This window comes from Callithrix jacchus, chromosome 3 (assembly GCF_049354715.1).
Source record: "Callithrix jacchus isolate 240 chromosome 3, calJac240_pri, whole genome shotgun sequence".
Classification (NCBI taxonomy): Eukaryota; Metazoa; Chordata; class Mammalia; order Primates; family Cebidae; genus Callithrix; species Callithrix jacchus.
In genome coordinates, this window is record NC_133504.1 from 166,979,724 (window position 1) to 167,004,330 (window position 24,607).

Here is a 24,607-nt window from a genome sequence, read left to right on the forward strand (position 1 = left end):
ACAAGAGATCTTATAATTACTACCATGCTCTGTGATTAAAGTCAATGGAAAACTACAACAACCCAATTTAAGGACTACTGTATGACCAGATGCTTCAGGAATAAAGTTTTTGATCACCCCAACAGGCAAAGAACCACAAATGGCTAAGGTACTTGCTAAGGGAAGGGGAAAAAAGAAATGGATAGTGGAAGAAGATAATCATAAATCAAAACCAGTTACAACCATGTGACCAGCCACAGAAAACGGTAATTGTTATGTCTTCCTTATTTTGTAATGAATGTATTTAAATATTAAGCAAATCTTTGTTTTCTTGCCTCTTTGATCCCTTTATCATCTGACATAAGATACATTAATAATAGCTAACTTTATGTCATAATAAACTTAAGTTATAGCTTCTCAGGGAGAATCAGCATTACCCAGGGACTCTGGATCCTCTTCTGGGGAAAGGGTTGGCATGTTTTCAGTTGTTTGAAGGATATTCATATTATGTTAGGCAGAAGCATGACTCTGTTATTGCATTTATTTGGAGATTAAGTATCATTTAAGATGTGTATGGGCACCAAGTTGACAGGGATGGACTATGACAGTTTTGTTTGTTGTTGTTGTTTTGTTTTTTGAGACAGAGTCTCACTCTGTCACCAGGCTGGAGTGCAGTAAGGCAATCTCGGCTCACTGCAACCACTGCCTCCTGAAAAGCAATTCTCCCGCCTTAGCCTCCCGAGTAGCTGGAACTGCAGGTGCGTGCCACCACACACAGCTAATTTTTTTTTTTTTTTTTTGTATTTTTAGGAGAGATGGGGTTTCACCATGTTGACCAGGATGGTCTTGATCTCCTGACTTGTGATATACCCGCCTCAGTCTCCCAAAGTGCTAGGATTACAGGCATGAGCCAACACACCTGGCCGACAGTTTTTACATGTCAACTTGTCTAAACTATAGGATCCAGTTATTCAATCAAACACTAATCTGGGGTGTTACTGTGATGGCATTTTGTAAACACAGTTAACATCTACAATGAGTTGACTTTGAGCAAGGGAAATTATTCTTGGAAATGTGGGCGGGCCTGATCCAATCAGTAGGAAGGCCTTTTCTGAGAAAGAAATCTTCTGCCTCAAGACTGCAGCATCATCGCCTGCCCAAGAGTTTCCAATCTGCCAGCCTGTCATATGGATTTTAAATTTGGATCTCTTCTTCAATCACCTCAGCCAATTCCTTGAAATAAATCTCTATGTTTTATCTATCCATGTAGATATGTAGATACATGTATAAAACAATGATTTTAAGTTACATCTTTGAGTATTTTAAGTGTAATTAAATAATTAGTAATATAATGCACTATATAAAATGGTATTAATTTTAATAATGAACATATACATTCATTATTCTGGTTATATTTCTGTAAACAACCCTAACTAATATAGGGTCTTTTAAAGCATTAAGAGAAAAAAATAGCCACTCTTTGCTTCAAAGGATACATCTAGAACCCAAAGAAAGTACTGAAGATTCCAGTTTAACGTAATAAAAATGGAAGTCTGTTCAGAAGCAGTAAGTTCCCAGCCACCCAAAGTATTTGAGGAGCTAATGAATGACAATCTATAAGGGTTACACCAGAGACGTTCCTGTAATTAGCAGAAAGTTTGAGCATTAGGCTTTGTCTACCACTTCTTCTAATTCAATCAAAGTCTGTAATTCTATAACAGCATGACCTGATCTTAGATTAGCAAGATGCATCTCAACCCAAGTAGAAAATGAAAGCAGTATCAACCAAAACAGTAAAGAAAAAAAAAAAACTCAAATAAATCCTAAGTTTTAAAAATCAGGAATAAGCAAGAGGCAGAAAAAAAAAGGTTTCACTATTTGGTTTGGGGTTTATGCTATCTTACAACATTCAGCATTTGAACACTACAAGAAGTCTGTTCCAGTGTCTTTTTAAATTATACAATGTAAAGGCATAAGCTTTTATGTCTTTACTTGACAATAAAGCTCATAGGACAATGAACTTGATTTTCAGGACAACTGAACAGAAAGCCTTTCACTGTATTCAGATCCACATATAGCTCCACCCATACCACCTATTACCACCTCCATAGCTAATGAGGGAGCTCTAGCACTTTCTCTCCCCTGCAATAAAAGCCTACTAATTGGTCTCCCTGCTCTAAGACTAGACCTTCTAGAGCGTTATCTCAATGAAACAGCTGAAGAGATCCCTTCAAAACATAAATCAAATCATGTCACACCTCTTCTCAAAAACCCTGCAGTTGCTCCCCATCTCAGAGTAAACGGCATACAATGACAATGTCCTTACATCTTGTAGATGACATCTACATGACTCCGTACATCCTAGCCTAGAAAACCTCTCTATTTTATTCTATCCTATTCCTCTATACATTGCTTACTCCACATCAGCCCTGTGGTCTCCTGGAAGTTTCTCCAAAAACCCAACAATGCAATACATCAGGGCCCATGCACATGTCATTCTCTCCCTCTGAAGGGTATCTCATCACGCTGTCCCTCCTTTCCCTCTTCCCAAATGTCATATATGAAGATTTCCTGACCACCTTAAATAATAACAGCAAATACACATACACTTTTCCCTGACATTCTCTACCTTCTCACCTATTTTTATTTTTCTTCATTGCATTATCATCTCCTGATATTTGTTTACTTGTTAACTGTCTTATCCTCAATGAAATACAAGCTCATTGTTTTCTTCATTGCTCCAATACCTAAAACAATACCTGTAAGTGTTCAGTGAGTATACATTGAATTGATATATTAGCCTCAAGCTAAAATTTCAAACAGTCTTCTCAGTTATATGAATATGCTCCTAAACAGTAAAAGCTTTAAGAAGAAAGAGTTCATATACTGTCCTAGTTCTCCTTGCATCCTTCTCACTGATTTGGTTTTACAGAGAATATGAAAGGAAAGTAAGTGCTCTGCCTGTCACAGTTCTCCTCTGTTCCACTTAACCTCAAAGTATGAACTCACACAGCCAGAACTTCCTTGTTTGCCAAATAAGAGGAACTGGCCCATGGTGATCAGCTTCTTAAAAATCTAGTATCTAAAAATCAGATTTGAAGTAAGGTTTATATGTAATTTTCAATAAGCCATAATAGAATGTCTCAGTAATTAGGATAAATCAACACTGTATGTTTACATGAATAGACATAGACATATACCCTGTATATAACCTGAGGTGCTAAACTTAGCTTCATTCTCATAATGCAACTGGCACTGGATGCTATATTTTAAGTTTCACTGCTCTTATAAACTACACAGCCCAATAATCAAGGTAAACAATTTGTGTATCTGAAAGTTACATTCTGACTTCACCCAGGAAAAACATAAGCCTGAAAAAATACTCAGAAATGAAAACTATATCACAGACATCATACATTAAAATCCTATATGCTTTATTCAAAGGAGGATCCTTTCTACCATCAATACTTACTACTCAAGCCCTGATACTCCTATTTTCCAGTCTTAGCAGATACCAAAAAATAAATAAGCTGATATAATCACATGCTGATGACTCCATTTATTTACATTCAAAAACAGGGAAGCAAATCTATGGTATTAAAGTAAGGACAGTGGTTAACCTTGGGCAGAGACACATAGTGATTTCAACAGGGCATGAAGGACTTCTGGGTAAAGGCAACATTACGCTTCTTGATTTGGTGCTAATAACATACAGGAGTATTCACTTTGTTAAAAACGGTTGAAATGAGCTGTATACTGATTATCTAAGCCCATTTCTGTACTGTTATCCTATATTTAAGTAAAAAGCTTTTGAAAAACTAAATATTACAGGAGTTCAAAACCATGAAAAATAAGGTGGAACATGAATAGCTCAACATAAATCAACAGTCCTTAAGAACATCTGTGTTTTTGCACATGCACTAACACTAATTTTGTGGCTATTAACTGTACCCACTACATTCTAACTAAGAATAGAGGGAAATAAGTAACATATTTCAGATATAATTTGCCTCCAAAATGTTTGAAATAAAGCAACTTTTATAATTCAAAAGAGTCAAGGTTCAATTACTCAAAGGCAAGAGTACCGGTTAAGGATGTGAATCTTGTGAAAACTATCTCACCCACTTGCCAGTTCTGTGAACTCTTATTTAACCTCTTTGGTTCTCTGTTACATAACCTATAAAATATTTTAGGTTTGGATACCTATTTTATAGGTTATGTAACAGAGAACCAAAGCTTATGGATATACCCCATAATCTTGTGAGGACTAAATGAGTTATTTCATGTAAAGCATTCAGAACAGTCGCACGATATATGTCAGTACTCAATAAATGGCTGTTCACTCAGGTGGGATACGTAATCCCCCAATGGTGCTAAATAAACAGAGTGTTTCTACCATAGCCAAGTGACAGATGAACACTGAGATGCAAATAGTCCCTTCTTAAAATAGCTTGTACATTACCCTGTCTATAAAATGAGACAATTTCCTATTAGTTTTCTTTACATTTAAATTTCCTAAAGTAGTTGCAGTAGTACCAATGAATCATACTCCAGCCCTATTCTGATTCTTTTCTAAACCTTTATTACAAACAGGTTTAAGAATTAAATAATCATTTAGAACAGAGCATCATCATAGAAAGAAAGGTGTAGGATTTTAAAACATAGTAACAGCTAATGGTTTCTAAGAGTTAATATGCGGCAAACACTATACTAAACATTTTCCTATACTCATCTTTATGGCTCACAACAACCCTATAGAGTACGTATGTTGTTCCCCCTGACTAAAACACCTAAGTCTCTTTTACTAGAGAGCACATTTTATTTCATTTTTTTCACCTTCTTGACCAGGCACACACAGTCTCCCACATAGAAGGGGCTGGGGACTGTTTGCAGGAACTGGTTTGTTAAAGATGACAGGCTGTAACTCTCAAGCCCAACTTGGCGAACTCTAGAGCGAGCACCTTCTTTTCCAGAGAAATATAAGGAACTCAGGTACCTCATCCCATTATTTCAGTCCCATTTGAGGTAACTTCCTTGGTTTGCTGAGAGGCTCACCCATTTGTGACATCATCCAGGTAACAATCTGATAATATTATTGTTCACAGTAACTTTTCAAAGAGTAAGATAAATGCTGAGGATCAATTTCACGGCTATATAATATGAAAATAAGCTATCACCATCATAACAAAATACACAACCTTGCAGATGTAAATGGCTCACTCAGCACAGCTACACACTCTAATACTGTACATGGTGCTTTGTTTCTGTCAATTACAAAGAAACATTTGATACAGCATTGTCTCCTTCAAAGAAATTAATAAATATGGCAGTAAATTTTGATTTTTAAATTAATCTTCAAAGAGTTTTTTCATATTTTAATTACACAATTCCACTTTTATGGCAGCTGCATTACAAATAATGGATCTGTTAAACTGCTTTGCCCACCATAATGTAACTTACTGTCCACTTTCGGCACCTCAGGCAATGTCCTAGCATTTACCAGTATACCTCATTCCCGTGTTTCTATATATAGTATTCTAAGACATTGTACCAATCCCTCTATTTCCTATGGGAAAAAAATATCTAATTCACTGAACACCAAATTATATACAATATAAGACAGGTATATAAGTGCATACATATGTTTGCAATTTAATCCTTACCATGACCTTGAAAGACAGTGATTATCTCTTTATTTTTAACCCAAGGAGACACTGAGGCAAAGAGATTCTGAGTTAGTAAATAATGTACCATGTATGTGCAAGTTTATTTATAAAGCCTAGCTCGTTCCTTTATTTCACACACTGTTTCCCTTCCAGCCCTCCCCGCTCTCTCTCATGCTTCAAGGTAGGCTTCTCTGATCATCAGTCCTCATGGTAGAAAAGACACATAAGGCCGGTGCGGTGGCTCATGCCTGTAATCCCAGCACTTTGGGAAGTCAAGGCAGGCGGATCACTTGAGATCAGGAGTTTGAGACCAGCCTGGCCAACACGGTAAAAACCTGTCTCTACTAAAAATACAAAAAAAAAAAAAAAAAAGCTGGTGTGGTGGCACATGCCTGTAATCCCAGGTACTTGGGAGGCCAAGGCATGAGAATCATTTGAACTCAGGCAGCAGGAGTTACAGTGAGCCAAGATCATGCCACTGGACTCCAGGCTGGGAGACAAAGTGAGATTCCATCTGGGGGAGGGGAGGAGGGGAGAGGAGGAGAGAGGAGGGGAGAGGGGAGAGGGGAAAGGGAGGAGAGAGGAGGGGGGGGAAGAGGGGGAGGGGAGGGGAGAAGAAGAGAGGGGGAGGAGAGGGGGAGAGGAGAGGGGGAGGGGAGAGGAGAGGGGGAGAAGAGAGGGGAGAAGAGAGGGTCTACTTCTTAATATCATCACCTTGAGGGTTAGGTTTCAACATATAGATTTTAGAGAGACATATACATTCAGAACATAACAAAACTACATAAAGTAATACTACCTGTAAAAAAGAACAATGCCAAAATGGTTCTTTCTGAAGAGTGCAATTTGTTTTATTCTTGTCTATATCTGTATATATTTTCTAAGTTCATTAAAAAGACCTAGGTATATAAGAGAAGAATAAAATTTGAGATAACATAGTACCCATTTTAAGAATCCTAAGATTTTTGGGGGAAAAATCATTTCTAAAATATTTAAGTTAGTGTATCTGGTTTAAAATGCATTAAATATTTCCTCTAGCTTAATTCTAATTTGGCTGTCTATCCTCAGGAAAAAAAAATTATATATATATATATATGTATATATGTATACATACACACGCACGCGCACACGCATATACACATAGATATGTGCCTGTGTGTGTATATATGAAGGTTTATATATACATAAAGGTTTAGGCACAAAAGGTATGAACCAAGGCATTCATCCAAAAAGTTTTATGGAGTACCTATGAGACACTGTGTACTATGTAGATACTACATGAGTACGAGGGCCCAATCCTTTTACAGTTTATATTTCTGTGGATAACTGTAGATAACAAGTTAATAAGCATATTAAAATGTGATTTCTGGTTATAAGTATTATAAAGGAAATTAACAAAATACTGTGTATGTTTATCAGGGACAGCAAAGACAGAGCCTGCTCCTATAGGAGGTCACCAAAAAACGTCCTGAAAAAAATACAAAACCAAAAACATCCAGACATGGCAAAAAGCTGAGGAGAAACAATCAAGACATGGGAAACTTCAAGTGCCAGGGCCCTCAAACAGGGAAAGAGTTTCACATACTCCAGCAGCAGAAAAGAAGCTGGGTAGATGGAAATGGTAAAAAGAGATGAAACCACAAAGGGAGACAGGGGCCAGATCATGCAGGGATTTGCAGGCCAGCTTAAAGCGTTTCTATTCTATCATAATTATGTGAGAATTCACTAAATGGGGGGAGAAAATTATGTATACAAGCTTCTGAGGTTAGATTGCAGAAGGTAAAGAATGGTAACAAGAAGTTAGGAAGGTACTGCAGGAATCCCAGTAAGAGGGGATGGTAGCCTAGACTGGAGTGATGGCAATGAGAATAGAAAAAAAAGCAGAAAAGCTCAAGACATGATATGCTGACTAGAACCCATAGTATTTACTGGCAGGAGGTCAGAATGTGGGAGATGAAGGCCCAGAACAATCAGGTATCCCTCTTAGGAGTCTGGCCAAATCATCACTTACAAAGCTAAAACTTAAAGTGTTTCTAATAACAAGGAATAGTTACATGTATTACGAACTATCCACGAGATGGAACATTACTAATGTTTGTGAAAGGTTTGCGTCTCTCTACTATCTATGAGGTAATGATAGATATCTCAAATTTTATTCTTCTCTTATGTACATGATACATAGTCCTTCAGTTCCTGAAATGATTACTACAAATAATACCTACTGCTCTCACAGAGTTGTTGGGAGAATAAAATGTGAATCTATGATAAAAACTTAATACAGTGACTATACTCAATAAATTAAAGCTATCAGAAGTCATAGTAATAATATCTCACCAGTCAGAATTAAAAACGTATTCAATAAATGTTTTGTAGATGAATAGACAAGCAGATAAAAGAAATAATGTAATATCCAGGTCACCTGACTCAATCCCATAATCCTTCTACAAAACTATGCACTCTTCACCACAGGCGGGTAAAAAAAGATGAACAGTTTCACAACTGTTAGTTTGTGAAATCCACTAAGTGAAACCAAGAAATCCTCATTAGGGATTTTTGGTACAAATTATACAACAATGTAAGATCTACATTGTCACGTAGATTATATAGTTGAGTAAATACACAGTCAAGTGGATTAACTAGAGTAATAGGTAAGTTTCTGAGTCACAAAAATAATTGAAAGTTTACTGGCCTACTTACAGGCTGATGAGTCAATCCGAATACAATACAAAAAGAGCACACGACAGGAGAGACCAAGCAGCAAGGAAATATTAAAATGAAGTCAAAAGTTAGATGGTGATATGGTTTGGCTCTGTGTCCCCAGCCAAATCTGAACTCCAATTGCAATCCCCACATGTGGAGGGAGGATCTTGATTGGATGTGTGGCCCATAGTGGCAGTTTCCCCCATGCTGTTCTCATGATAGTGAGGAAGTTCTCATGAGAGCTGATGGTTTTAAGTGTGGCACTTCCTTGCTCTCTCTCTCTCTCTTTCTCCTGCCACCATATAAGATGTGCCTTGCTTCCCCTTCACCTTCTGCCATGATTTTAAATTTCCTGAGGCCTCCCAAGCAAGGCAGAACTGTGAGTCGATTAAACCCCTTTTGTTTATACATTGCCTAGTCTCAGGTAATATCTTTATAGCAGGGTGAAAACTAACAAATACAGATGAGGAATAGCAGTGAGTGCCTAAATAAGAGAACAGAACCCAAAACCTGAAAGGAAAGGAAAAAGAGAGATACCAAAAATCAGGATAAGTCTGAAAGACAATTACAAACTAGGCAAAGCAGGTACTTACCTCTCCCACTCCCAAGGCTCAGGCAAAGATCCACTGCTCCTAGGGGAAAGATAGAAGTAAAAGCCTACTGCACCTCAAGGACATAGAGACCCTCCTGACCCATGATCCCCCACCAAAACTAAGCAGAAGTACACTACTGCTAGGGGAAAGACACACAGAAAACTCTCCATCCCAAGTACTACCTCAGACACGTGGCAGAATTTGGCTGCCGTGGGAGGGAAAAGGTCAGGGGCAGAGGAGAAGACTGAAAGGGTCCCACTCTCAAGACTCAGGCTCACAAGCCCTACAAAAAACTGAGGGTAGACCATGAAAACCAAGAACTTCTCCAACCCCATTACAAACCTAGCACATATATAAGGGAATCCACTACAGAACAGGATGTTGCTGATACCTGCCAATAGAGCAGTGTCTTAGTCTCTTTGTACAGCCATAACAGAATATCTGAGACCGTGTAATTTATAAAGAACAGCAATCCATTAATATTTTCTCACTGTTCTGGAGGCTGGGAAGTCCAAAATGAAGACACCAGCATCGAGCAACAGTCTTCTTGCTGTGTCACCACATGGCAGAAGAGCAAAGAAAAAGAGACAAAAGGGAGTCACACTTCCCCTTTTATAACTACATTAATCCCACCTATGGGAGCAGAGCCCTCATGGTCTAAGTACCTCTTAAAGGTCCCATTTCTCTACTGTCACAAGTGCAATTATATTTCAACAGAAGTTTTGGAGAGGACAAATATTCAAACCATAGCAAGCAGGAACACCAATCCGTCCATCCAAAGCACAAAATAACAGTGACCTGCTGCCAGAGAAATTTCAGGTCTGTAGTACACTGAAGGTGACAGTAACAACAGCGCCATACCCCAGCCAACTAACTCAAAACTAACTCAACCTACCATACTAACGGTGTGACAGAGGAGGTATACCCATTTCTAGACATAGCTTCTTCTATCATTCAAAAATTTTAAGACACATTTAAAGAAGGGGGGGGGAAACATCATCAAGAGATAAAGCAAACAACAGAACCAAATAGAGATTATTCAGATGTTGGAACTAATCAGAGATGTTAAAATAACTATGATTCATAAATATGTTAAAAGATCTAAAGGAAAAGATTAATATGCTAAAGAATCTGAACAACATAATGAACAGATAGGAAATTTTAGCAGGGATACAAAAACTATAAGAGAATCAAATGGCAATGCTAAAATTAAAAATAAGAATGTATCGAAAATGGAAAATCCCTTTGACAGGATTATTCATGAACTTAGGTTAACAGAAGTCACCAAACTAAAACAGAAAAAAGGGGAGGGATATTTTTTAAAATAAAGAAACCATAAGAGGACACCATTATCAAATAAACATATACTTATTTGGTGTCCCAAAGGGAGAATACAGAAAGCAACGGACAAAACAATTATCTGAAACGATAATGGCCAAGATTTTCCAAAATTAACAAAAGACAACCAAGATCCAAAAAGGCCAGAAAGCCCTCTTAAAATTGGTTAAGTTATACTTACCTTAAATCAGGCAAGTCAAAGAAAAGTTTAATACAAAAAACATAACTTGAAATTACTATTAGAAAGTACATATGTAACAGATATTGTAAAAATATTTTCTATTACATATAAAAAAACAGCATTCTATCTACCATCTGCACATGAAAATAAACTCAAATGGGCTCAAACCAAAAAAAAAGATGATAAAAGACAGAAAAAAAACCTGAACTATAAAGTATAATCCAATAATTAAACACATATTATAGTTTTCTGCCAAAAGCCACTAAACCAATGAAGACATTGACTGTATCACTTTGATGAAAAACTGTCAATTTTCAGCAAGTACATTAAATAAAAGCATTCAGTTATGAGTTACAAAAACAATTATTGTATATGAATTTAGTAAATCCTCTGGATGACAATTCCACTTTGTAAAAATTCTATTACCCACAAATTTATTTATGGTTTTTCATTTCCATTATTGTGAGAATTTATGTTAGAGTAACAGGAAAAAGAAGGGATTTACAGATTGATAAAAGACTTTTAAAATACAACACTAAGTTAAAGGAAACCCAGGTAAAGTCCCATTTGGCCTTAAAAGTGTACCTCTGTGACTGAAAAGTGGGAAAATGCTACAATCCAAAGACCTACCTAAGTGGTGGGAACAGAGCCAGGAAAGACTGTCCAACATCCTCATGTCTCTTAATATAAAGGCCCTAGAGGAAGAATTCGAACTTTACCAATACCCTGCTCCTTGAGAGGTTTCATCCATACTAGTGGCGAACATTCAAAGATTTCTTAAATAAGTTTACCTCAAACCTTTTCCATTTGATTCATCCAAGTCAATCAACATGTCTGAGATTGTGTGGACCCCTAAGACATGTGAATCAACAATTCCAAGTAACAAAAACAAGACACCTAGCTTTTCATGGACTGGATGCTCCTTTGTTTATACACTACCTACTACAAGCGAAAATGGGTTTGCAAACATCCCATAAGCTACAAAAGGAAATTCTGAGCTCTTCCTAATAATAAAAGAATGATAAATGGAAACTAACTTACCTGGATTACTAATTCAAAACATGCAAATTATTACTATGGTATTTTCTCTTAGCAAATATAAATATTAATAAGGGCATTTGTGGGGCTACAGACTCTCACTCTGAAGTCTATTTTTCCTAAAGGTCTGTTTCCCAATTTGAAATTTTGCTAGGATAAGATTTTTCAGAAACATCCCCATAATAATTAGAAAGGAATTGTCTACAAATACATCATGTCTTGCTTGGGAATTTGTATTTAACTAAAAACAGCTCCCATTTATCTAGAAATCTTGAAGACTACTAAATACAAAGACTTATCTTTTCATTCCTACAGAGTCTGTTCTCATGTTGTTACATTATAAGGTAGAGGCCTGAGACTCATAACAGCTTCTTACTCCTTTACTAATCTAGAATATGAAGAAAAAATAATCCTAATTATTAACATATTCAGGACTTATGATGACTATAATCCTATAAGACTATAAGATGAATATTAATCTATTCAGGGCTTATCATGACTACCAGCCACCTGCCCAAAAACAAGCTTAAAGACTTCAAAATGTAAAACTAAATTTTTAGTACACTATACAAGCTACCAGATAATTTTATAAACATGTTTAAACAACTCATAAGATTATTCATATATAAGTTCAGTTAAATTCAGAGAACCAGCCTATGTGCATATTTCTATAAGATTTTAAAACAGATCTCATAAACACTATATAATATACGGCAAAAATAACACAAAACTAGGAGTTAATAGAACTGAGTTCTAATTCTAGGTCTGTTACACTAAGTTAAAGTTGATACTAAATTAAGAATATGGGTATGCTTTGTATAAAACTCAAAGAGATTTATCATTGTGACTGTATAACTGATATTATAAATGAGTTAAAAGATTAATAAATAATACCAATGTGCCATTCAACTTCAATTAAAGGAATCTAGAAACTAGTGAATACTGGAATGCATAGCAATCATAACATGAAGAAGCCACCAATTCTAAGATCATATATGCATGTAACAAAACTACAATTGCCCAACAAACAACTAGAGCATTAAAAGTAAAATCATGACAGCAGCAACTTCATTAGTTTAGTTTTCTCCTATTTCTCCAGCACCTAAAAAGTATCTGCTGTCTAGCACATAGCAGACCTTCAAACATCTGTTGAATAAATATCCCCCACAACTACATGGCACAATGTAACCTCAGTCTATGCCTAATACTTGCTGATTTTACTACTTCCAATTTCATATTAACCAGCACTTGTTTAATGTTCTTAAAATCTTTGAGACTACAAATCAAACTGTAACCTTTTAAATAATCCCATTCTTTTACTTCCCTAAACTCAAAAAGATATCAAATTATCAATTAAAAGACGAGAGTTCATAATTTAAGCCAAATGAGTAATATATTAATAATAACTACTCAGCTTATGTAAGTGAAGAACTGAAAGCTGATCCTATAACATTTTTCCACTAGAAGTTACCAGTCACCAACAAAGATGTACCACAGTTCCTCCTAAAAGTACTTACCAGTGGTTGGCATTGGGTGTACACTGGGGGTGCTGGGGTCTAGTGGTCAGAGAAAACTCTTGGGCAGGCAGATAGCTTCTCAGTGGCAGAGCATAGGGGATTCTGTGTGCCGGAGATCTCTCCAGCACCAGGAGCAACTGGAGGACACCAAATAGCTGCAGCCTGTGGCCAGCCATCCAGGAGACTTCGGCAGGAGCCCTGGGTTCCCTGTGCAGACAGTTCCAAAGGAGGCTGCCCCTGACAGCTGTCAACCTCAACCTCAGGGGAGGCCCTTCCTGGAAACACCTGGAAACCCCATAGCCAGGGCAGCAGAGCCTCCAGGTTGCAGCTCACTCAGCTAAGAGTGCCTTGGGTGCCATGCCCCAGAGAATCCAGGAGGCCTGCCACAGTGACACCAAGTGGCTGGTGGAAACCCAGGTGAAGGCCAGGAGGAAGAAGAGAGGGGCACAGAAAGGCAGTGGATCCCCAGCTTGCAGCCTGAGCCAGAAGAGCACCCAGCCATCTGGAGGCGTCCCTGCCCACTCAGCCGCTGACCCCTGGGAGAAGGAGCATCACTACCTCTCTGTCCAGATGGGTTCATATACCTACCCACTACGGTGGTTAAGGTGGCAGGCTGCCTTCCAGAGCCCCCTTCCAGAGCCCCTACTTCTCGACAGAGCCCCTCTGCTCTCCCAGCGAGACTGACAGTGACCTACAGCCTATGGAGGCAGGAATTCAGCATCTCCAGAAGCTGTCCCAACAGTTAGATGAAGCCATTTGGGCAGAGGAGAGTGGTGACATGACCGTCTCTCTCACTCATGACTGAGGAAGTGTCCTGCAGAAAACAAGCCCTGTCTGATCACCAAGACTTCATACCCAAGGATGTCTGTGCTTACCTATGAGCTTCCTGGAGGAAGGAGTCATTAGTAACCGTGGGTCACTGCTAGCAAGGACCTAACAAGGGGCCCAGAGCCCCCCTGCTCCGGCCACATCTAGCACAAATGATTTCGTTCAAAACTAATATGGTAGCATTAAGAATGTAAACACCTTTTTTTTTTTTGAGATGGAGTCTCACTCTGTTGCCCAGGTTGGAGTGGAGTACAATGGTGCAATCTTGACTCACTGCAATCTCGACCTCACAGGTTCAAGCGAGTTTCCTGCCTCAGTGTACCGAATACCTGGAATTACAGGTACCTGCCATCATGCCTGGCTAATTTTTTTATTTTTATAGAGACAGGATTTCACCATGTTGACAAGGATAGGCTTGAACTCCTGACCTCAGGTGATCTGCCTGCTTCGGCCTCCCAAAGTGGTGGGATTACAGGCATGAGCCACTGCGCCTGGCCTGTTACCCTTTGAATTAAACCCAAACAAGGTAACAAGGTCTATGAAGCTCTGTACCTTCCCTCTTCTATAGCCAGATCTCATCCAACATTCCCCCTCCCTCAATATGCTGGGTCAAAACGATACTCTTTCACTTCTCCAAATAATTCTTTCTTGCCTCAAAGTCTTTGTTTGGAATGCTATTCCCCAATTTTTCAGACTTGGCTCCTTATTGTCCTTCAAGATGCCACCTTAAATGTGCCGTTCTAAGAAGTCTTCTCTAACTAGCCTACCTAAATTAAAAAGTGTCCTGACATTATTTTCTATTTTATGTCTCTTTCGCTCCTTAATAGCATTTCTCCCAACTCAAAATAGTACTTGTATTTTCTGTCTTCCCAACTGAAATGCAAGCTCCATGGGAACAAAAACGTCAATCTCATTCATTTTTGTGTTCCCCAATACTTACCATATGCCTGTAATATACTTGGCATTCATATATTTACTAAGTAATTTCACATTTTAAGGAAATCACTCTCTAAGCCTATTATTAAGTATATCAATATGCATACATATCTATAAAAGACTGTTAAAAAACAAACTTTTGATGTCATCTTTGTTATTATTAGCTGAAGCAGATGTATTTTCTAGATTTACTTTTCAGTGTGTTCTAAATGTTTTAGAATAAACCTTTAAACTCTGAAATGAAAGATTTTAAAGTCTAACATTTCAACTGCAAAATGCTTTAAATCTTTAAATCATATAAAATAATGAAGGTACAAAATGACTCAGGCTAATGTTGCAACTAACTTTTTTTAAATATCATGTAGCTTTTCAATGTCACTGTCTATACTTAGCTTCATATTTCTACAGTTTTAACTAATCTCATACCATTTCATGGTCTGGTTATCTTGATCAACTTACTGCTTCAAACCATATCTTCATACTTTTTAAAATGCAACATAAAATACATTAATAACACTCAACAAATCAAATTATATTTCTACAACTATTCTACCCCTGTATATACAGATAAAAAGAATAATGTTAAGTCAATAATACCTGAATACCTACCCTTGCCAGGCTCTATTTTAGGCATACATAGGGTAATTCATTTATTCTTCACACCCCATTTTAGAGATAAGGAAATTTAGGTACTAACAGACTAAATTATCTATCCAAAATTACAAAACCACCATCAGACTGGGATTCAAACTCAGGAAATCCTGCTGTAGTCTAGAGGCTATGCTCTTCATCACAGTACACCAAAGTGGAAACAGGCCAGGTATAGTGGCTCACTCATAATCTAAGCACTTTGTGGGGCCAAGGTGGGAGAATTGCCTAAGCCCAGGAATTTGAGACCAGCCCTGGGCAACACAGCCAGTTTGTCTCTACCAAAAAATAAATGACTATTGTGAAAAATGTTGAAAAGAATATAGCAGGAAAAAAGTAGAAACAGACTTATGGCCCCGATAAAAGTTCAAGATATAAGATGCTATGCTTCTTAAAAATTACATTCCGTCATCCTTATATTTATCAAAACAAAGCACAAATTACGCACTTATCAAAAAGCATTGAACAAACCGAGTCAAAGTCTAATTTTAAAAACGCATACTTAGTACAAATTACTGGGCCTCAGATATATTTTATAAGAGTTGTATTCCAAGATTTCAGAATATTTAATAGCAAAATTTTGTTGTTTACCAAAAATAAATGAAGCAGAAACTCTTAAGGCCAGTGGACAATAAAGATCTAGAATGTAACATTAATCACAATGCTATGTCTGCTACTTCTCCAGCCTCATTTCCTGATTCAACTCCAGATATACCTTACACTTTGACATAAAGATTCTTGGCACTGGTTTCCTTTAAAGTACAAACTATTTGAGAGCAATCCTAAATTTCTGTTATACGTCCTAACTCATGGAGATAACCTCACAGGGATTCTCTAAGAATCACATTGCATGAAACATGCAAAATGCCTGGCAAAAATTTAAATCCCACATGCAAATACGGATGATGCTGCACTGCAAACAGGCCCAGCACTGACTCTGTCTTTGTGGGTATTTGGTAATTTACAATCACATTTAGCATTCTCAAATGGCAGTGCCTATAATAATCATCACTCCCACTCAGCTGCCTCACTTCACACCTATGGCTTTCCACCATGCCTTTCTCTATTGGATAAACTCATACATTCTCAGCACACACTTCTACTCTGGATAGTTTCTAAAAAAACGTATTCACCAATGACCTGCATCTCCACATGAAAATTAGTAACTCCATCTTTGTAATTCAGTGAAATACTGCACACAGCCTTGGGCCCTTTTACTCTTATCACAATGTATCATCTCCCTTTAAATGGGTATGCCTTCTAGCAGACTACAAGGTAGGATGAATAGCTTACTGATCTTGAGATTCCGAACACCCAACTGGTGTCTGGCACACAGGACTCACTGAAAGTTTTTGTTTGCTTGCTTTTTAATAAAGTATACAAAAGAGTGAGCAAAAAGGAATGATACCTGAAAACATGTACATTATATATCAGTTAACAATTTTTTAACTATACTTATTTATAATTATACTTTGTTCCAAAGAAGGGGGAGAGACTTTTTTTTTAATACTGCAAATATGTAACAAAAACTTCCAATAAATATTCTTAAATTTTTTTATAACTTTAGTGAGGCATAATGACAATAAGTAGATATATTTAAGGTATACAATTTGATGACTTGATATATGCATACATTAAAAATATTCACCACAATGAAGTTAATTCACCTAAGCCATTACATCACATCCTTATCTTTTATTTATTTATTTATTTTTTTGATGTGTTAAGAACTCTTAAGGTCTACCCTCTTTACAAATTTCAAGTACAGTATATGATACTATTAACCATAGTCACATTGTTGTACATTAGATCTCCAGAACTTATCTATGTTGCATAACTGAATCTTTGTACTCCTTGAAGAACACCTCTCCATTTACCCTTTTCCCCAGCCCCTGGTAACCACCATGCTACTCTGTTTCTGTAAGTTCGATATTTTCAGATTCCATGGAATATTTGTCTTTATATTTCTGTGTTATTTCACTGAGTACAATGTCCTCCACATTTATGTATGTTGCTGCAAATGGCAAGAATTTCTTCTTTTTTAATGCTGAATAATATTTCATGGTGCAGGTGCATGTGTATCTTCTTTACGCATTCACTGATGAATGTTTAGGTTGTTTCAGTATCTTGGCTATTGGGAAAAATGCTGAAAAGAACATAGCAGTGCAGATATCTGTAACAGACATTTTCAGTAAATGCAGCAAGGATACTAGATAAGCTAACACAGTAGTGGCCTTTTAAGAAACAAAATATTTATACATATTTTTAGATTATGCAAGCCACTCTAAGGAAATTTTCAGGTTTACATTAAAAATACTTTTTTAAAATTAGCCATCTGTGGCGGCTCATAGCCTGGGAGGCTGAGGTAGGAAGATAGATTGAGCCCAGGAGTTTGAGGCTGCAGTGAGCTATGATCATGTCACTGCACTCCAGCCTGGGCAACAGGGTGAGACTATATCTCTAAAAATATATAAATAATAAATGTTTTTAAATGGGCAATTTCAACTTTATATCTCTAGTTACTCACACCATAGCTGGCACAAAAGAGTCACTAAATAATGTTTAAAACTCTATGCACATGGATACATATTCACGAATGACTGGCTTTTCTCATTTTAACCCTCCATAGTTATTTTTAGGACTCATATAACAAACCTAGAACCAAGCAAACTTTTTTTTTTTTTTTTAAAGACAGGGTCTCACTTCACTCCCCCGGGCTAGAGTGCAGTGGCCTGACCAGGACTCACTGCAGCCTCAACTTTCGCCAAGCTCAGGTAATTCTCCCATCTCAGCCTCCCAAGTAGCCAAGAATACAGGTGCATATCACCAGGGCCAGGTAATTTATTTAATTACTATTTTTTTTGAGAAGATGGGGTTTCACCATGTTTCCCAGGCTGGTCTCAAACTCCTAGGCTCAAGCAATCTGGCCATCTTGGCTTTGAAAAGTGCTGGGATTACAGGCATGAGCCACAACGTATGACCCAAAACAAACATGGAAAAAACACCAGAGGATAGAGTTATAAAAGTAAATTCAAAAACAGCAAGGTGTATCTACAATTGCAGTTTAGCTTTTTTTTTTCTTAATTTGGTACCCCAAAGAGGTAAACAGCGAGGCTTAATACAGTGTGAATATGTGTGGCAAAGCAGAAATAAGAGCCAAACATGACAAGAGTTCAAAGCAGTGGGGAAACAGCAAAAATGACATACACGCCATGAATTATAAAGGTTAGAGATTTATTGCTAGACAATAGGAAGAAAGAAGACAGATTAAGATTATTTAGTTATTCAACATCAGATATTTTTATAAAAAGAAAAAAAAAAGACAGAAAGACAGTAATAGAAAACAGGGACCTGTGCAACTTGCAGTGCTGAGGAGTAGACAACAACTTCAAACACGGGTTTAAAAAGCCTTTTTTAATTACTGAGAATATTTTAAGAAACTATAAATCACTTTCACTACCCTACATGGTTTTGATGAAGTTGTTTATAATGAGGTTGTTTAGTATTCTGCAACCACATAAATAAGATATTCACTTGAAGTATTTTTTTAAATTAAAATCCCAGCACTTAATTCAATAAAATAGTTTTTGAGGTGTTTCAGTTCCACATAATGTCAAGTTTAGGAAGATCAAAGAGGAAGAGAAAGTAAAAATGACTAGAGAAAAAAGAGTAAGTTACACAGAGGCCAAGATCCATAAGCACACATGAAAACAAAGTTAAACCCAAAAAGAAACACTTAGACAGATACAGCTACTTGGGCTCTGAGATGAATGTTAATCCAAGTAAACTGTGCTTGCCAGGCTCTGTGGCTCCATTAGTCTGTGTGTACTGGAGGGGAGTTACCATTATCTTACGAAAACATTGAATAGACATTATTAAACATTCTTCAACTGCTCCTAGCCTTAACCTGAAATTGTTTCACTTTAAAGGATAAGACTGACAAAAGCTAGTAGAAAGGAAATTACTCTCAGGACTGCAGCCATGATGCTTGTGCTGTATCACACCAACAGCCAAATGAAATAAAGCCAAAAATCAAATCAATCATTGGCTTGGGGTTCCTTATCCCCAATGTAGAACTTTCCTAGTAATGAAGTTCTCCGAGGAGGAAATGTTCAGCTAGACTAGAGGAAGAGGAGGCTGAGAACAGACTTAGGGAACCAATCTTAAAATCAGCAACAATGAAACCAGTCAAGGAAAAGTAACTAAAGGTAGAATTAGAAAGTGTCTAGAAAGACTGAATAGCCAATGGATACTAAAATAAAGATCTAGATGGATAAATAAAAGAACAAACCATTTAGATTTGGCATTAGAAATCATCATCTGTAAATTAAGCTTGAAATTCACACGGAATGAAATTTAAAAGTTAACATTGAAACAAATTATATGCCAGTCGTCTGAAATATTGCTATTCACAGCTGAGAGGTCAGGAGAGACTTGAACTCTCTGACTTACAATATTAGTTCAATCTGGAAACACTTATTTTTACACATAGAATTCTAAAAGCTTTTTGTGGCAAATATATTGTCTTTGGATATCCAAAGTTTTTTGGTTTATTTGTCAAACAACTGACAAATATATTTGCAACTGTTTTTCTGTTAACAATTTTGTGAATCATCACATAAGCCCAATTATATTTTTAAATTAATCTTTATATTAATAAATGGGCACATTTTAAATAAAGAAGATTCTCTATCACAAATAGTATGTTTCTTCTTGGATTTTTCAAGGGCTTATCCTAATTTAAATCATTCTATAAACTCTGTATATTTAAAACTAAAGGTAATATTTTTTTCTTAGACTTCATATAAACCTTTCTAAGCTAAGAATAAAAGTGATTTTATAAAATTTCCTCTAAACATTTTCATAGTCACTCTGTAATCTGAACTCTCAAGACCTCTCCTTTTATAGAGTTTCCTACTGGCATCCTCATCTTTGTTATATCCTCATTGCCATCCACTCAGAATTAGCTTTCTCAAACACAAAAGATATGTCACCCCCATCTTCAAAAACCACAATCTCTCTCACCTCCTAATGACAGGATATAGATTTGTAACTTCAAGAGTTTATTAACAAAACACTCTGAAAGTTCAAAATGCCTTTTATCTTAAAAATTAAAATAAATGTACATTTTCCCTAACATGTACACATTGATAATCTTTTAAATAGTTTTCTATCTCCCAAATAATCTAATAAAATGGATATGCCAAGAAAATGTATCATATTTGTCCTGGGTTTCCCATTCTTCCCAGTATACAGCTGAGTACCCCAGTTTTAGATGTACTGACATTTTGATACATACTAAATACACTAGGGAATTGTAAAGCTCTTTATAATTTGGCCCCAACCTTCTTCCTTCTTGCATTCTCCACTACTCTACACACACCTTATACTTAACTCTAAAGAAAACTATTTACCCCTATTCTTGCATATGCTTCCTCCCAGAAAGCCTTTTCACTCATCTCCAAAAGAAGTCCTAGCTATACATCAAGGTCCTGCTCAAATTCTGCCCTCCTCCGGGTAATACTCTCTAACAGCCTCTTCCTTTCTCCTACAGTTTGCAGTCTATTGTGGTACATCACATATTGTTTGTATAATAATGCATACAACATACCAGCTAAGAATCCAAGCTTTGGAATCAGAGAAACCCAGGTTGACCTCTAACTCTGCTACCTAGAAGATGTGAGCTTGGACAAGTTATTTACAACCATCTAGCATGTTTCCTAATCTACTGTATGAAGATAAAGATGGCAACAATAAAAAGTGAGGACTACTTGTGGAGGAGGTAAGAGGAGGGGTAAGAGTTGAAAACCTAACTACTGGGTACTATGCTTGGTACCTGGGTGACGGGCTCATTTGTAACTAAAGCCTCAATATCATGCAATATACCCAGGCAATAAACCTGCACGTGTACCCCATGCATCTAAAATCAAAATTGGGGGGAAAAAACAGTAGTTATATAACAGGACTAGTCTTAGAATCAAAAACAGGGATGTATAACATAAAAAGCACTTAGCACAATACTAACACATAGAAATAGTTTAATAAATGTGCCTGTTATTACCTCGTCTGAGTCCAAAACATCAGATCTACATCTTACTCTTTTTTTTTAATTCTTTCCCACTTCTCTTTTGTGGTATTCTGCTTGTGCTTAATAATTATTTAGTTAATAAAACCTGATCAATTCAGAAGTATACTCCTAGGTATATCTTAATAAAGTAAGGTCCAAACTCTAGTAAATGTCAAAAAATGGCTTACTTTCCATATTATTAGCAGTTAGTTTTAGTATTAGCTTAGCCAGCATATACATTAACTATCACAGTCCATAAATACAGATCTCTGAGGATCATTGTGAAAGTGTTCACACCACAATTACCATCTCAATGATTAGGCCACTAACAAAAATCCTTGATATCATTATGCAAAAAGAGCCTAAGTTTATCTGAAAATACTAGCATGTATCCAGCCGCAAAGCAAGACTTTGGCAAGCTAAATCATTCTTGTGCCCTCCTTTTGCATAAAAGTCAGCTAAATCTGGACCCACTTTTCCAACTGGCCCTCTGAATTCTTCCTGCGCTATGAGATTCCCAACAGAGGTCAGTTCTGCCATGGTATTCTTAATACCATGCAATGTTTCCGGACCAATTAGATGATTACTAACTCTTAAATGTTCAAAATTGACTAGATCAAACAGATACAAGCAGATTCTTTAATCCTGTAGTTAGCAACAATAATAAAAGTATAGCAAGGGCCAAAGACTAGTGATGAAAAGCACTGGTAATGATACTAAAGGGAAAGAAAAAGAAGATACAGCCAACAATGACTTTAGGAAGTTCAGAAAGAGCAACACCACAAGAGGAACAAAGGTTTCTCATGCTACTGAATACACTTTGAGTAAACTGTCACAATGTAAACACTAATACGTGTAAATTATTCATAAAATATTACTGGAAGCAACATATATATCCCACAGGCAAGCCAACTACTAATGAAAATAAATAAGGCAACAACATTTACTGTGTAAATGTTAGGAATACAACTGATTTCATTAAAAGTTCAGTTAAACATTTTCCCAATGACAGTGATGCTAATTAGAGATATTTCCATCTAAATTAGTGAAAGCCCCACAACACAGATGTGTGTAAGAGTACTGGGTAAAGTGGCCATTGTAAATGGTATTATACGTTGAACTAAGAATATATTACATTTTAATTGAGATTTTAATACTTCTGAGACATGTTTTTATATATGTATATTTCCATTAACATGCCAAATCAGTAAAAGGATATTACCGTTAAGATAAAACCTTGATATAGGCACTAAAGAATGCTACTTTAGTCCATTCTTTAAAAAGGATAGAGGCGGCCGGGCGTGGTGGCTCAAGCCTGTAATCCCAGCACTTTGGGAGGCTGAGGCAGGTGGATCACGAGGTCCAGAGATCAAGACCATCCTGGTCAACAAGGTGAAACCCCGTCTCTACTAAAAATACAAAAAAAAAATTAGCTGGGCATGGTGAAGCGTGCCTGTAATCCCAGCTATTCAGGAGGCTGAGGCAGGAGAATTGCCTGAACCCAGGAGGCGGAGGTTGCGGTGAGCCGAGATCGTGCCATTGCACTCCAGCCTGGGTAACAAGAGCAAAATTCTGTTACAAAAAAAATAAAATAAAAAAGGATAGAGGCAAATAGTTTCAGTTAAAATTTGCTTGTAAAAATTCTGAACCAATTAATTCCCTAAGAAAATAATTTAATGATTCAATTATTCTGCAAATTTTGTTTGTTTCCCTTTTATATGCTATTTCTCAGGGACCCTATCTAAACGAGATCGATCACTCCCTACCAGGATCACTTCACCAACTCTAAATCTGTTAGGCAAAGAAGAAAAAAAAGTAACATTTTGAGTTATTAAAGCACTGCTTTAGAATACAATCAGCAAGCTCCATCACCTATCCCTAACTTGCTTTAAATTTCAATCACTTTCAAAGTGCCCTAAATATATAAGTGCTGTGTATATAACTTAAAACCCTTTCTATATAATATCACAAATATTGGTTTGTCTCATTAAAAACATTTGTACACTGAATTTTGAAAAGGTAATATTTAAAAAGAAAAAGAAAACATAAACCTGTATTTATTATGACAATACATTTGTTTATTTGGATCTGTCAAAGCTTCTCGCTCTATAAAAACAGTTGGCTTGCTCAAATAATTTTCAGCAGTAATAGTTTATTTGATAGCAATAGCAAATAAACACAGCGTAAATAATTTAAAGGCAATTTATTCTTAAAATACACTAAATCCTTAAAGTAAAACACTTGAGAGGCAAACTGCAGTGAAAAAGAATTTTTTCTAAATTTTATTAGTAAAAGGCAAACTCTTATGAAGTTTCTAAAGGTAAGTATTAAAAATTTCTAAAGGTAAGTATTAAAAATACCAATCTCGAGAGGAAAACAGAAAAGTGATTTTGGCTGTCATTTTGCAGGGCTATTAAGAGTACTCACAGCTAAATCACAACTTTAGTCAGGAGCCAAAGAGATCAATGCTTTTCAGAATGCTTTCAAAAATTTTCTATTTTCAAAATTCACGTGAAGTTTAGTTCTCTTATTACTGATGCTCTACTCCATCTCTATCCATTAACGCAGCCTAGAATCTGACATCACACCACAGTATTTTGTAAATTCAGTCTACGGTTTTACTTCCTGAAGTGTACACTAACACTAATAAATTAGGTTCTAGGCTTTGCATACCATTTACAAATAGAACCATAAAAGAAAGCACTATTCATACAATCTTAAGAATGAGAAAGAGTCCTGTAGATGCCATACAATTCAAGGAAATTTTCAATATTTTCTAACTTCACAGATTTTCAATTTACGTGTTCCAAGATAGGAGCTATTGACTGTATTTACATAAACTTATTAAAATAACAATTTAATTTATGTATTGTGTAGTTTTATGATTTAAACTTTAAGTGGAAATGTTTAACTTGTCAAAAATCAATATTCTGACAAAAGGAAAGGAAAAGAACATTAGAAATAATTCCAGGGTATTCTTCTAGTAAACTTATTTTAAAGCCCTATGGCACAAACTCATTTTGTGTGATACAACAGATTTTTTTTCCAGTAAAAATCACCTTTTCCCCCAAAGCCTTAAAGAAATAAAGAGAAATTTAAGTCTTAAAAAGGATTACAAA

At 36.4% G+C, this 24,607-nt stretch overlaps 1 protein-coding gene and 1 pseudogene across 7 annotated transcripts in view; one reads left to right on the top strand and one right to left on the bottom strand.

The window, feature by feature from the left end:
- STIM2 (stromal interaction molecule 2) overlaps window positions 1–24,607 on the bottom strand; it is a 165,768-nt gene that overhangs the window by 135,607 nt on the left and 5,554 nt on the right. For 2 of the 7 annotated variants that reach the window (XM_008993503.5, XM_008993502.5), the window contains exon 2: window positions 8,936–8,974. The exons of 4 other annotated variants lie outside the window; for them this stretch is intronic. In XM_008993503.5, the coding sequence (XP_008991751.3) occupies window positions 8,936–8,974 (39 nt within the window). The remainder of the gene's footprint in view (window positions 1–8,935; window positions 8,975–24,607) is intronic. One more of the 7 variants, XM_078367996.1, reaches the window with a different exon arrangement.
- On the top strand, window positions 11,516–13,886 carry LOC103792090 (protein PIMREG pseudogene; annotated as a pseudogene).